This window comes from Dendrobates tinctorius, unplaced genomic scaffold (assembly GCF_039654945.1).
Source record: "Dendrobates tinctorius isolate UK_male_01 unplaced genomic scaffold, ASM3965494v1 ptg000270l, whole genome shotgun sequence".
Taxonomy (NCBI): Eukaryota; Metazoa; Chordata; class Amphibia; order Anura; family Dendrobatidae; genus Dendrobates; species Dendrobates tinctorius.
Genome location: NW_027361937.1, coordinates 10629777 through 10643219, shown reverse-complemented (window position 1 = coordinate 10643219; position 13443 = coordinate 10629777). Strand labels below are relative to the sequence as shown.

Genomic DNA, 13443 nt, shown 5'->3' with positions numbered 1-13443 from the left:
TGAATCAGCCCCATAGCTCTCCATCCCCCTACCATAGGGAGGATCGATTGAGCATGCCCCTTTAAGAACTTCTCCAGCTCTGCTACATCGGCCCAGGAGGATGAGAGCCTGCATGGATGAGCACTGGAGTTGAAGTATGGGGTCAGGTTCTGGCCCCCGGGAGAAGCGCTGACTTAGCGTCAGCGGCAGTGCACCGGCCCCCCCTCGGCGCTACTGCGGGTAGCCCAGAAAATTTAGTCCCCGGCTTTTTCCGGCCTGCTAGGCCACAATTTCAATAGCGCCGCCCAGCCCCCGACACCTACCGCGGGTAGGCCCAGAAATTTAGCCCCCTACTAGGCCGCAATTTGAATAGCGCCGCCCGCGCTATTATCTCCGCCCCCTCGTCTTGGCGCCTCTCATTGCTTACAAGATACGCAATTCTAATCTCGGGGGCCATGTCTTTTTACCTCAGCCTTCGCTGGACATGAGCTGTGAGGCGAGCATTCTGCCGGATTCCGGGTGACACCGCACGGCCACCGCTATTCCTCCCGGGGGACACAGCATAGGACCGGGTAAGCTGCATCTGCCCTCAGATTAAAGCTTAACCCCTTCCCGGCACATTCCCTGCAGCTGCAGACAGATTCTGCCATTAACCCTTTCAGGAGCGCTATGTTTCAATCTAAGGAGGCTAAACGGGCTGCTAAAAAGCACACTGCGTTTTTTACCATGTGTACCACTTGCAAGGCTGCCTTACCCAGTGCACAGACTAATCTGTTATGCACGGACTGCGACCCGGACTGCGACCCGACCTGCGCTCAATCGCCCCTCACCGCAGCTGCTGACGGGCCTCCTGGGTTTAGTACCCCTGAGTGGGCTGCGTCCCGATCGATGGAGTCTCTGACCCAGGCTATATTCTCCCTCCGGGAGGACTCTTTAAGCCAGAAAGCTTCCTTACCCCCCGAGGAAGGCTCTGGCGTCGGCCCGGAACCGTGCACCAGCAGGGGCCATATTCGTTCAAGGGATGGTCAGGTCTCTAGAAAGCGGACCCATGACGCGTCCCCTAGTCTCGGTCGCGCCTCAGCATCTGTGACTCCTGTCTCTCGCTCTCCCTCCCCTGGAGTTCTCAGGGAGCACGACTCTGAATTCGAATCTGACACGTCAGCCCCTCAGAATACCCCAACTGATCAAGAGTCGCTTGATTCTCTTATAGAATCAGTCAACAGGATTCTGAAGTTGGATGAGGATAATGTTCCCGCTCCAGCACATCCTATCTCACTTAAGAAAACCAAGCGTGTCCGCAGGTTATTTACCAGCTATCCGTACTTTAAGGAAATTGGCCAGAAACATAGGGATCGTCCGCATAAGCGGTTCACAGGGCAAAAGTCTACTCAGGCTAAATACCCTTTGGATCCAGACCTAATGAAGGATTATTTACAGTCCCCTCCGGTGGACCCTCCTGTATCGCATCTGGCTTCGAAAACGCTCTTATCCGTTTCTGGGGGTTCCTCAATCAGAAACTCCTCCGACCGTCAGATTGACTACCTTGCCCATTCAGTTTTTGAAGCTTCAGGAGCAGCACTTTTTCCATCTTTCGCGGCAATTTGGGTCACTAAGGCAATGGCCGCTTGGGCAGAAGTCTTGGTTACTTCCTTCCAGGGCACCAATCTTCCTACGGAGGCAACCACGTTCGCCAGGCAGATAATTCACGCAGCGGACTTTGTAATGGACGCCTCTTTTGATGCCGCCAATTGCGCTGCTCAAACTGCCGCTAATGCGATCTCCATTAGAAGAGCCCTATGACTCCGCGACTGACGGGCGGATGCCACATCTAAAAGATCGTTGACTTCTCTCCCCTTTCAAATGGGGGTCGTCTTTTTAGAGAGAAACTGGATCAGCTCATTTCTGATGCTACCGGGGGAAAAAGTAAATTCCTTTCTCAACAAAAGGCTGTTCGGCCGTTTCGCAACCAACAGCCGACGCGCTTTCGATCTTTTCGCAACAATTCCGGTTGGTCCTCCTCTACCATCTCTTCCGGATCGGGTCCGTCCCCACGCGGAGACAAAGGCTCCCAGGTCTCATACAGACCTAACCGCTCTTGGAAACCCAGGCCTAGGGCTTCTGGATCTAGGGGAGCCAGATCTCATAGATCTTCCCAATGACTTGTTGCGGTATCCGGCGGACGCCAACAGAGTAGGCGGTCGCCTACTTTCCTTCAGCCACGCCTGGCTCGCGTTCGCCCACGACAAGTGGGTCAGGGAGCCTGGTGTCCTCCAGATACAAGATAGAGTTTTCCTCTCACCCTCCAACTCACTTTTTCCTTTCCTCTCCCCCAAGGGAAAGACAAGAGCCTTCCTTCGGGCTGTTCAGGCTCTGCTAACAGACGGAGTCATCATTCCAGTCCCTCATCACGAAAAGTTCACGGGATTTTATTCCAACCTTTTTGTGGTCCCAAAAAAGGACGGGACGATGTGACCCATTCTGGATCTCAAACTGTTAAATCAGTTTGTCAAGGTACGGCGATTCCGAATGGAATCTCTCCGATCAATTGTCGCTTCCATGGAAAAAGGAGAGTTCCTAGCATCCATCTGCATCAAGGATGCTTACCTTCACATTCCGATCTGCCCTTCTCACCAGCAGGTCCTCCGTTTTGCAATTCACAAGGAACGCTTCCAGTTCGTTGCGCCCTTCGGACTTGCCACTGCCCCCAGGGTCTTTACCAAGGTCATGGCGGCTGTCATGGCCATTCTCCACTCTCGGGGAGTAGTGGTGTTTTCGTATCTGGACTACCTGCTCATCAAGGGTCCGTCCCTCCAGCCTGCGAGGAATCCGTGGATATAACAATAGATACACTTTCTCGCCTGGGGTGGAAGATGAACTTTGAAAAGTCTTCCCCAACACCGGCTCACCGGATTTCCTTTTTAGGAATGATCTTGGACACTTCCCGCGGGTTGGTCATTCTCCCTCCAGAAAAGACCCAAGCCTTACAACAGGCAGCGCGGTCTCTTTCCCGACCAGTTTCTCACTCCATTTGTTTCAGCATGAGAGTTCTCGGAAAGATGGTGGCTGCGGTGGAAGCAGTTCCATATGCACAGTTCCATCTCTGTCCCTTACAACATGCGTTGCTGTTAGCTTGGGACAAGAACCCACGCTCCCTGGACCGTCGGATCCTTCTGTCCCTGCGGGTCAGGCAAGCCCTCAGGTGGTGGACACTGAGGTCCTCCCTGAATCAAGGGAGGTCTTTTCTCCCGGTAAGGTGGTTGATAGTGACCACCAACGCAAGCCTTCTCGGCTGGGGTGCGGTCTTTCGTCACCACACGGCACAGGGTCGTTGGTCAACCCGAGAATCGCGTCTCCCCATCAACATTTTGGAGATACGAGCAATCAAATTAGCTCTACGGAGTTTCCACCATCTCCTCGCGGGTCACCCCATCAGGCTCCAATCCGACAACGCCACGGCTGTAGCGTATATCAACTGCCAGGGAGGTACCTGGAGCAGGATGGTCATGCACAAAGTGAGTCACAGCCTCCATTGGGCCGAGACCAACCATTCCTCCATATCAGCAATTCACATCCCCGGCGTGGAAACCTGGGCGGCAGATTTTCAGTCGCCAAGGCATTGCCTTGGGGAAATGGTCTCTTCATCCGGAAGTCTTTCAACAGATTTGTCATCGTTGGGGGACTTCAGATGTGGATCTCATGGCCTCAAGACTAAACAACAAGGTTCCTCAGTTCATTGCCCGATCGCGTGATCCATGCGCCATCGGAGCGGACACCCTAGTTCTGCCATGGCTCCGGTTCCGGCTCCCATACATCTCCTCCCCCCCTCTTCCCTTGCTTCCGAGGGTCATCAAGAAGATCAGAGCGGAGGGAGTACCAGTGATCCTAGTCGCACCAGATTGGCCACGCCGAGCATGGTATGCAGAACTAATACAACTAGTTGCCTATGTCCACTGGCGACTTCCAGATCTCATGGATCTATTCTCACAGGGCCCGATTTACCACTAGAACTCCGGGGCCCTGTCTTTAACGGCGTGGCCGTTGAATCCTGGATTTTAGCACAGGCTGGGTTCTCTCACGACGTGATTTCCACCACATGATTAGTACTAGGAAACCTGTGTCCATGCGCATCTATCACCGCACCTGGAAAGCCTTCTTTTCGTGATGCAAGGATCGCGGTCGATCCCCTCTGGTGTCCTCCATTCCGGCCATATTGGGATTCCTTCAATCCGGATTAAAGTCAGGACTCGCGCTTAGCTCGCTCAGGGGCTAAATTTCAGCCTTGTCAGTGCTTTTCCAACACAAAATTGCCACCAAATTTCAGATCAAGACGTTCATTCAGGGAGTCTCCCATGTAGCGCCTCCTTATAGAAGGCCATTGGAATCATGGGACCTTAATCTGATTCTCAGGGCCTTACAAGAGGCTCCTTTCTAACCGGTGCAGGACGTGTCACTGACTATCCTCTCCTGGAAGGTGGTCTTTTCTTGTGGCAATTACGTCAATTAGATGAGTTTCGGAATTGGCGGCCCTGTCCTGCTGTTCTCCGTTCTTGAATTTTCATCAGGACATGGCAGTTCTCAGGACGTCCCCGTCCTTCCTGCCCAAGGTCGTCTCCTCTTTCCATCTCTTCGAGGAAATCGTTTTGTCTTCCTTTTGTCTGGCGCCAGTCCATTGCATTGAAAAGCCCCTCCACACTCTGGATGTGATTAGGGCTCTGAGATGGTACATCTCGCGGACAGCTCCCTTCCGCAAGTCAGATGTCCTGTTCATACTTCCTGAGGGGCATAGGAAGGGTCTGGCCGCTTCAAAAGCAACGCTAGCCAGGTGGATTCGCTTGGCAATTCAGGAATCCTACCGTGTCAGGAATGCGCCTGTCCCAGCAGGGATTAAGGCGCACTCTCCCCGGTCAGTGGGCGCCTCTTGGGCCATTCGGCACCAGGCCTCGGCAGAACAGGTCTGCAAGGCTGCGACTTGGTCCAGTCTGCATACTTTTACCAAACATTTCCAAATTCATTCTCAGGCCTCTGCAGATGCAGCACTTGGCAGACGCATCCTGCAATCGGCAGTACCTCAGCATTGACTCAGTGGTACATGGGGTATTAGCAGATGTATGCTCCCCACCCAGGGACTGCTTTATGAAGTTCCACGGTCTCTGTGTCCCCCAATGAGGCGTAGGAGAAATAGGGATTTTTGTGTACTCACCGTAAAATCCTTTTCTCCGAGCCATTCATTGGGGGATACAGCACCCACCCTGTTTAGCCTACAGGCTCATTGTAGCATTCTTAGGTTGTGGCATATTTATCGTTATTGTTGACTGTTTAAGCGCCTACTGCTTTTTTCACTGAACTGGAGAAGTCTCATCCAGTGAGAGGGTGTATACTGCAGGGGTGGAGTTAACTTTTTTTCTGGTTTCCTTAGTGTCCTCCTAGTGGCAAGCAGCATAACACCCACGGTCTCTGTGTCCCCCAATGAATGGCTCGGAGAAAAGGATTTTACGGTGAGTACACAAAAATCCCTATTTTTTTCAGATCGCCTGTATTTAGCAGAATTGCTCACTTGCTATGAGTGCTGACCACCGGGCAGCGCTCATAGCAATCCAGCAGTGACCACCATAGAGGTCTGCTGGTGTCCTCTGGTTGTCATGCCCACTCAATGGTGACCGATCGGCGGGATTTGTGGCACGCTTGCTGGAAGCGCGTGTTAAATGCCGCTGTCAGAGATTGACAGCGGCATTTAACGGGTTAACAGCTGCGGGTGGATCACAATTCCACCCGTAGCTGTTAGAGGCACATGTCAGCTGTTCAAAACAGAAAGGGATTATGAGGGATCTCACAGAGGAAGGGGTCGCATCGACTTAGCTCACCTCAGCGGAGGGGAGAGAAGGACCTGCAGGGATCGGCTCTCTGGCACCACCACTTGCTCCAGGTCAGTCAGGGAACTGCTCCAAGGGCAAATAGTCGCCGGAAAGGCTTCCTTTATAGGTACGAGTTAGTGAGGTGCTCCCAGTGAGGGGGGATATATATCACCAGTCCAGGCTGAGGATATATATTTAAACCTCCCTTCCTTCACTGCCAGAGTTCCTCACTAAAACAATACGGTATTCTGCCACCAGTTCCTCGTTCGACATAAGCCCCACCCGACAACAGGCTTATATCAGGTCAGAAACCAACCCGGTAGTGTAGAATTGACCAACTGAGTGTGCGGATTCGTGAATCGAGATAAAAGAGCAGCCCAAGATTAATTTTATATTTAATTGCCGAAAAGGTGCACTAGAAATATACAGGTATATATTTACAAGAACAATATACAGGTATACAATCACAAGTGTAGTACAAGGATAGGGTATAGATAGGTTGCAAATACCATGTTTTGTAGCATGTGACCACAGGGAGGCGCTGATGGATCACAAGTCCAAATCTTAGTTACAGGGTTTCCTGGCTGCGTCAGCTAACATATCCTTCTGCCATTAGAAAACACAGTCCAAATTGAGGGACTGCCTTATATTTCCTAGGCTGTTCCCTTCCACACTTTGTTGCCACCCCTGTGCTGGGCTGCCTTCTTCCACCCATGTCTGAGAATAAGATTTTCTGTCCGGAATCGTGGATGGCCCATAACTTTGCGTCCAAAGCTCTGAATGGGTTTGATGTGCCGTCACTATGTTCCTCTGGATTTTATCTGCGCATAGAGACCAAATATGTAATTCCTACTGTATTAAGCTAGTTTCACATTAGCGTTTACGGCCGCCGGTAGCTCCGCCTACGGACGCATGGCGCTGCATGCGTCCTGCGTCCCCTATCTTTAGCACTGGGAACGCAGGCCATGCGCAGTATGCGTTTGGTGGCGCATGCGTCCTTTTGACGTTGCGCCGAGCGCACGAAATTGCAACCTGTTGCGTTTGGCGCTGGTCGGCACAGCGTCAAAAGGACGCATGCGCCGCCAAACGCATACTGCGCATGGCCTGCGTCCCCAGTGCTAAAGATAGGGGACGCAGGACGCATGCAGAATTATGCGTCCGTAGGCGGAGCTACCGGCGGCAGGGGGTAGGGCTTAGCGGCGTCCGTGCGCAGCCCGACGCGGCCGTAAACGCTAATGTGAAACTAGCCTTAGCTATACTTTATTACTCCATAATGCAGGGTCCTGGAGGTGGCTAAATAATATGGGGTGTGGGGAAAGGAATGCAGATTCCGATTATGTGCTTGGCTAGTCTCAGAGATATTGCATTCAGTTATTATAGGTCATTTTCCAGATTCAATACCTCAGAGCCTACTGTGACTTATACCACGGGGTCGCCATGTGGTTCAGTCAGACAAAACAGCCAGCTGGCTACATCTGCAAAAAAAAGTTTGCACCCTTGTGTTAAGAGCTTCAAAGAGTTTCTTCCTAGCTCTTTTAATTAAAAAAAACAATGATCCTGTGGAATCCCAAGGGTGGGGGCACATTTCAGGAGGGGGAGAGACTTTTACTTCGTCCCTCACAGGGGTTAACCTGTAAATGTTTGATACTATACACTCACTACAGTACCAAAAATCCAGGTGTATCCTATAGTTGTATCAACAAAAAATGACTCATCCCAAAAACATAGTTATGTGTCTTAGAAAATTGTAACAAATAATCTTGTGCTCCAAAGTTCTGAATTAGCTGAAAAGTCGTAATGTTTAAGAAAAAAAAATTAATATCTCTGTAATCATATTGACCAAGAGAATCAAGTTATCAGGAAATTTTTGCTGCATAATAAATACCATAAGAGCAAAAACAATGGCAGAATTTTTTTTTTTTTTTTTTTACACCATATCGCCCCCCCTTAAGTGTATTTCACGTGTTTGAGTACATTATAAGGTAAAGTGGAGGGTTTAATTCAAAAATACAACTCGTCCTGCAAACAAACATACCCTGATATGGCTTTGTTGACAGAAAAAAATAAAAGTGCAAAAACTAAAGCTGGCACAGTGAGGAAGGGGGTTTCACATCTAATACAGTAATGGCAAATCTAGTAAATCTGATTTAAAAGGGAGGCCCACTAGTTAAATGCAATTGTGCATTGGCAGAGTTTGGGATTAAAATATAATCAGCTAAGTGAAGAGGCACTTTCACTAGCTGCTGTGACGGGCGGATACTGTACAAGCTGAGGACCCAGCAGTACTATTAATATTCCCCTGATAAATCAATAGTGAGGAAACGCGTTGGAAGTCTGCAGTTGTCCCTCTGTTTAAAAGGGAATTTTGGGTTGGGATTGGATTCACCACCTCCCCTTTCCAGATGTACATGAGGGATCCCTAATGAACAAACCAGAATGTACTCTGGTGAGATTGTTGAAGAGGATACCTAATAATAATATCTTATTAATGAGTGTACATAAAAGGAACAAAGTATATCCCCTATTTTGTCAGCCTAGGAAATAATGCCAATGCATGTCCTATGACTTTTGGGGTGCTAAAAAAAACAGTGGGTTGTTTTTTTGTACATAAACACACTCTGATTTTGTGTCTCTGGCAAGGATGTTGTATTTTTATATTAATTTATTAAAGGTTATATTTTAATCCCACAAATCTGGTAATACATATCTAATACAGTGATGGCATATTAAGATATGTCTTCACTTTTGAAATAAAGTTTATGGAGCCCTTTAAAAGGTATTACAATCTTACAAAGTTTCTATGACATGGTGGTAATTCACAGGAGGTGTCCCAATGGAGTTTCCTATCAAATAACATCTAAAGTCCCAATGAAGACTCCCATCCAATATAACTGGAGGTCAAAGTAAAGATTCTTATTTAGTAACTTCAAGCACATGTTGAAAATCTTTTAGAAAGTGATACAAAACATAGTTAGAAAACTGTCCCACAAAAGTTTTATTTGCTGAAGCCTGTAAACCCTTTGCATGCTCTGCACTTTGTTGCTAAATAGTGATAATGTATCTTTGCATTTTTTTTTTTTACAGGTAAAATAATGAGACGGGTGTTAAGGAAAATTGCCAAAAATGATCGAGAATTGGGAGACACTTCAACTCTTGCAGACACAACAGTCATAAATCAACTGTTTGAGAACCGATGTAAAACCATTCATTAGGCCATAAGGGGTATAACCATGAATCCTTTGAAGGGGAATGTAATGTTTTCTGTGAATCCCAGGGATGAGCCAACACCTGGATATGGCAGTGATACAGGGTTGAAAAAAATATATAGGATTGCCACACTTATCGGATTTTTACTTGTGCATGCACCTCTCACACAAATGAGTTATACAATTTAGATAATGGAATTTGATTTTCCAGACGGAGTAGAGAAAAAAAAATTAGAGAACTAATAAAAATGATAAATATATAAACATCACACTTTTTCCTCTTTAGGTCTTTAGGGTGGCCTGACTTCTTTGAGACAGAGCTCACTAATGATAAACAATATTCTACATCAAGCTGCTTTGACTTTCTCACATGCTGTGTGACCAATCAACTTTGCAGTATGGCGCTTTGTAATTTTGTATTTTATTTTTTAAATCATCTCAGCAATTTTTAATCCATAATCTGCCCTAGTTGTGTATGTAATGGTGTGTAAGTGTACTAAAATACTTACCAATTGCCAGCTTCCCAGTTTCCAGCATCACTTCAGTTCTCTTCTGGCCCATGTGAAATCTGACTAGCCAGTTTATGTTTAGCCCGGAAGTCGATTTCTTAGTCATAATGAGAAATTTCTCAGTCATTTATGGGAAAAACAGCTGCCGCTCCAAACAATAGACGCTGTGTGAGCTGGCGAAACTGAAGGGCAGTCATGGGGTTCAGAAGAGGATTGAAGCGGCACTGGACACCGGAGAAGATGGCAGTCAGTAAGTATTTTAATACTTACACACCCCTGCATACATAATAAGGACGGATTACAAAATAAAAATTTTGATGAGACTTACTTAATTTTTACCAAAATGTTTCATTTTAAGTGAGATCTAGGGTATTTGATGGACACGTCAATAAGTTAATGTCTTTCCTGAATTAAAGTTTTAATACTAGAGATGAGTGAATTAGTTCAGAGTGCACTGAGGGAGCCCTGTGAATTGCCTCGTACCTCCTGGACTCCGCAGCACTTTTTCTGATTTGTAAGTCGAACGTAATGTCACCGCTACGGCGCAGTGCTCTAGTTAATCATAAGAGGCTCAGGTAAAAGGTAGTTTGCTCGGACATGGACTACAGAGTGGTTACTATACCAGGCTCCTGTCAATCAATTCACTCCTCTCTACTACTTCGTATTATGTATTTTATAGAACCAAATTTTCCACACAACTGACGTAGAGCAACCAGCATCAATGTGCCACATTCAGCATTGAATTTTCTTCATGGAAGATTTTAAACTTATACTGGACAACCTGTAGCAGCAAGATGTGCTGAAAGCGTAACCTTTTTGTATTTTGTTTTTGCAGTGCAGGTTGCTTTATGCTGCAAGGCTTTTCTTTAGCGTAGGAATAAGATATCATGAAATCTTATTCACAATGCTGTTACAGTACTACAACTCCACTGTATATATCCTATGGAAACATTCTTATAATCTCTCCCATTGTTTCAACTGACAACTCTGTGGTGCAGGCCATGTTTTCTTTTAATTGGCAAAGTTGAAAAGTTTATTAAAGTGGTTGTCTGGTCATAGGGTACAAGTCTGCAGTCGCTCTACTGCGCGCTGTGAGAGTCCTCCAGCATCGGGCACGTGACACAGAGAAAATCCTTTTAAAGTGTGGTGATTCCATATATTTTTTGCTATGGGTTATATAATCTTTTGATGTTGATAAGGGATAGTATGTATATTTTATGAGGATTGAGAGTCGCTCATGTGTTTTGTGCCTGTCATTTACTTTATTTTTTTTTTACTGGAATCTGTTCTGTGATTTATGTCATCATGCTAAACTACTTGTCCATAATGCATCAAAACGAATGTGTACTCTGAAATAAGCTAATTCTATATGATCAAAATGTCCTAGAAATGTGTTTAACAAAAAGGATCTGTCTGCTCCCCTGATGTGTCTACTGTAATATAATCATTCTGGAGAATCTTTTTAGATCTTTGTGTTGTTGTCCGTCTTCTGTTATTAACTTGAGAGATATTGCCTAAATTTACAGCTGGGCGTTACCATTCTCCCCATTCTGTCCGTAATAATCTGTCCGATGTCGGATCGCAATGCACGGGCTGGCCACACATCTCCTGACCCCCGAGCATGACAGCTTCATAGTAATATATGAAGCTATCACGTTTTGGTCAGATGTGTGGCCAGCTCTTCATTGTGATCTGACATTGGACCAGTTATCACAGACATCTGAAACAGCCCTAATACATACTTCCAGTAAAGGATGGCCAAGAATTCGGGGGGGGGAATATGGGAAAACTTCAGACACATCAGGAGAAGTATGCAGGTCCTCTTTTAAAGAGGCTGGCTGCATTCACACATGTGTTACTATCTGAAATGGACCAAATTTTTTTGTCAAAATATTTTTTAGCAATTAAAAACATATCAAACACAAGTGGAACTCTGAAGTCTGTCTTCAGTGGTGTATATGGATCCCCAAAGACTTTAATGGCGAAGTTTGGTCCACAAAATGGATGCGAATAAGACCTGCTCTGAGTCTCGTGGACTAGAGACTCTGATTCGTATTTAGAACTGATGTATCCATAGATCAATTAAACAGTGTTCATGTGCTGTCTGAGAAAAAAAAGACAGTACTAGGACTTGTCACCCTGTGTGAATTCTGCCTTATTCAAAACCCAGGATAGGCAATAAATGTCTGCCAGGACAGTGAAGCAAACTCCTGTGGATTTAGCCTTCAATAGACTTGTTTGCTCTATTGTAGTTTAGCCACTTTCATAACAGATTATTTTGATCCACCTATTCAGTCATTTTTTCTTCCAAACTGAACCCAGCATAATCTTGAAATAAAAAAAAAAATTATACTCTACAACCAGTTTCCCTGCCTTTCCTCCATACTGCTGCTTGTGTCCCCCGCTGGTCTCTTCTCTCCTCTTCTGGAGGGTTACCACATGACTACTGCAGGATATCAGCAGCAAGGGATTGGTATGAGTATAGTTTTTTTGCTGTATAAATTTTTAAACCATGTAGCCAACCTCTTTTTAATGTGTTCAACAATCGTTACTGCAATGGGAATGTGATAGACAAGAAAATAAATGGTTGTCTGGGATTCACTATTATTTAATATAAATGGCCATAATGTACTATATATTGTGCTTGTATCATAGGGGACACAACAACAATCTAAACATACCCAATTTTTAAATCGCATTCAAAATTTTAAAATGTAAATTGGACAAAGCATATGTCATTCCCAAAACGTGCATATAAAGTCCTATAGAGGATGTTGCATAACCTGTAGTAAAATCTATACTGCAGATGTGAGTTTTAGTCTTTAGTTGGACAGAAATTATTTCATATGTAAGTGAGGTGTCCTCAGTGCACCCATAGCATGGCCAAGAGCCCAGCTCACTGGTCTGCCCTCTCTATTAACAGGCTACACATCTCTTTTTTTTTGACTGACAGAGCGCACCGATTTCTGCCTGACTTTACTCTCCAGTCCTGCACATCTGCACTGATAGTACAAGAACCGACAGTACGGGAGCACTTCCATGCCTGTGTGCTGCACAAAGCATCACACAGTAGCAAGTGGGAAGAGAGCGCTCTCGCACTAATACTGTGTAAACATATTCTGCTCTTGTAGGCTCAGTGTGGACATGCAGGGCTGGGGATCCAATTCAGACAGTGTGCTCTGTCAATCAAGGTAAGGTAAGACATGGAGAATGTTTGAGGGGGCGGAATGGCGCACTGAGTCCTTGGCCAGCTCACGAGTGTGCCGAGGATCACTCTTTCATATGTGTGCTATAGAGGGGGGGGCGATAGACTCCCTTAAATTCATTTAGGAGACTATAGGTTGCCAAGTATCTGGGAACCACTGCGGACTGTGTTCATTTCAGGCACTTGACACACATTTTGCCTTCAGAAACATCTACCTCAAACTGCCAAGACCTCATTTCATACTTTTATTTAATGCTGGTGACGAGAAGGTTCTCTAACCATGTAATTGGTGAAATTGAGTTGTATACCCAACTACGGCTTCATCTTTAACCCCTTCACGACCAATGACGCCACATAGGCGTCATGAAACCTGGTTCAAATCTGACCAGTGACGCCTATGTGGCGTCATGACTTCAAAGCCCCCCTGCAGGTCGGGTGACCGGGGTCACTGAAAGGTCACCCGACCTGCAGATACAAGGGGCTTTGTAATTCACCACAGGGGGCGTGGCTTCGCCCCCACGTGGCTACGATCGCTCTGATTGGCTGTTAAAAGTGAAACAGCCAATCAGAGCGATAGTAATATTTCATCAATGAAAATTGATGAAATATTACAATCCAGCCATGTCCGACGCTGCTGTAGCATCAGACATGGCTGGAGACACCGATCCCACCCCCCCTCACCGGCGATCGCC

General features: G+C 46.4%; 1 protein-coding gene across 3 annotated transcripts in view; it reads left to right on the top strand.

Moving 5' to 3' along the window:
- ACSS2 (acyl-CoA synthetase short chain family member 2) overlaps positions 1 to 11477 on the top strand; it is a 118944-nt gene extending 107467 nt beyond the window's left edge. For all 3 annotated transcript variants that reach the window (XM_073559430.1, XM_073559433.1, XM_073559431.1), the window contains one exon: positions 8916 to 11477. In XM_073559430.1, the coding sequence (XP_073415531.1) occupies positions 8916 to 9043 (128 nt within the window). In that variant the 3' untranslated portion in view covers positions 9044 to 11477. The remainder of the gene's footprint in view (positions 1 to 8915) is intronic.
- The last annotated feature ends 1966 nt before the right edge of the window (positions 11478 to 13443 follow it).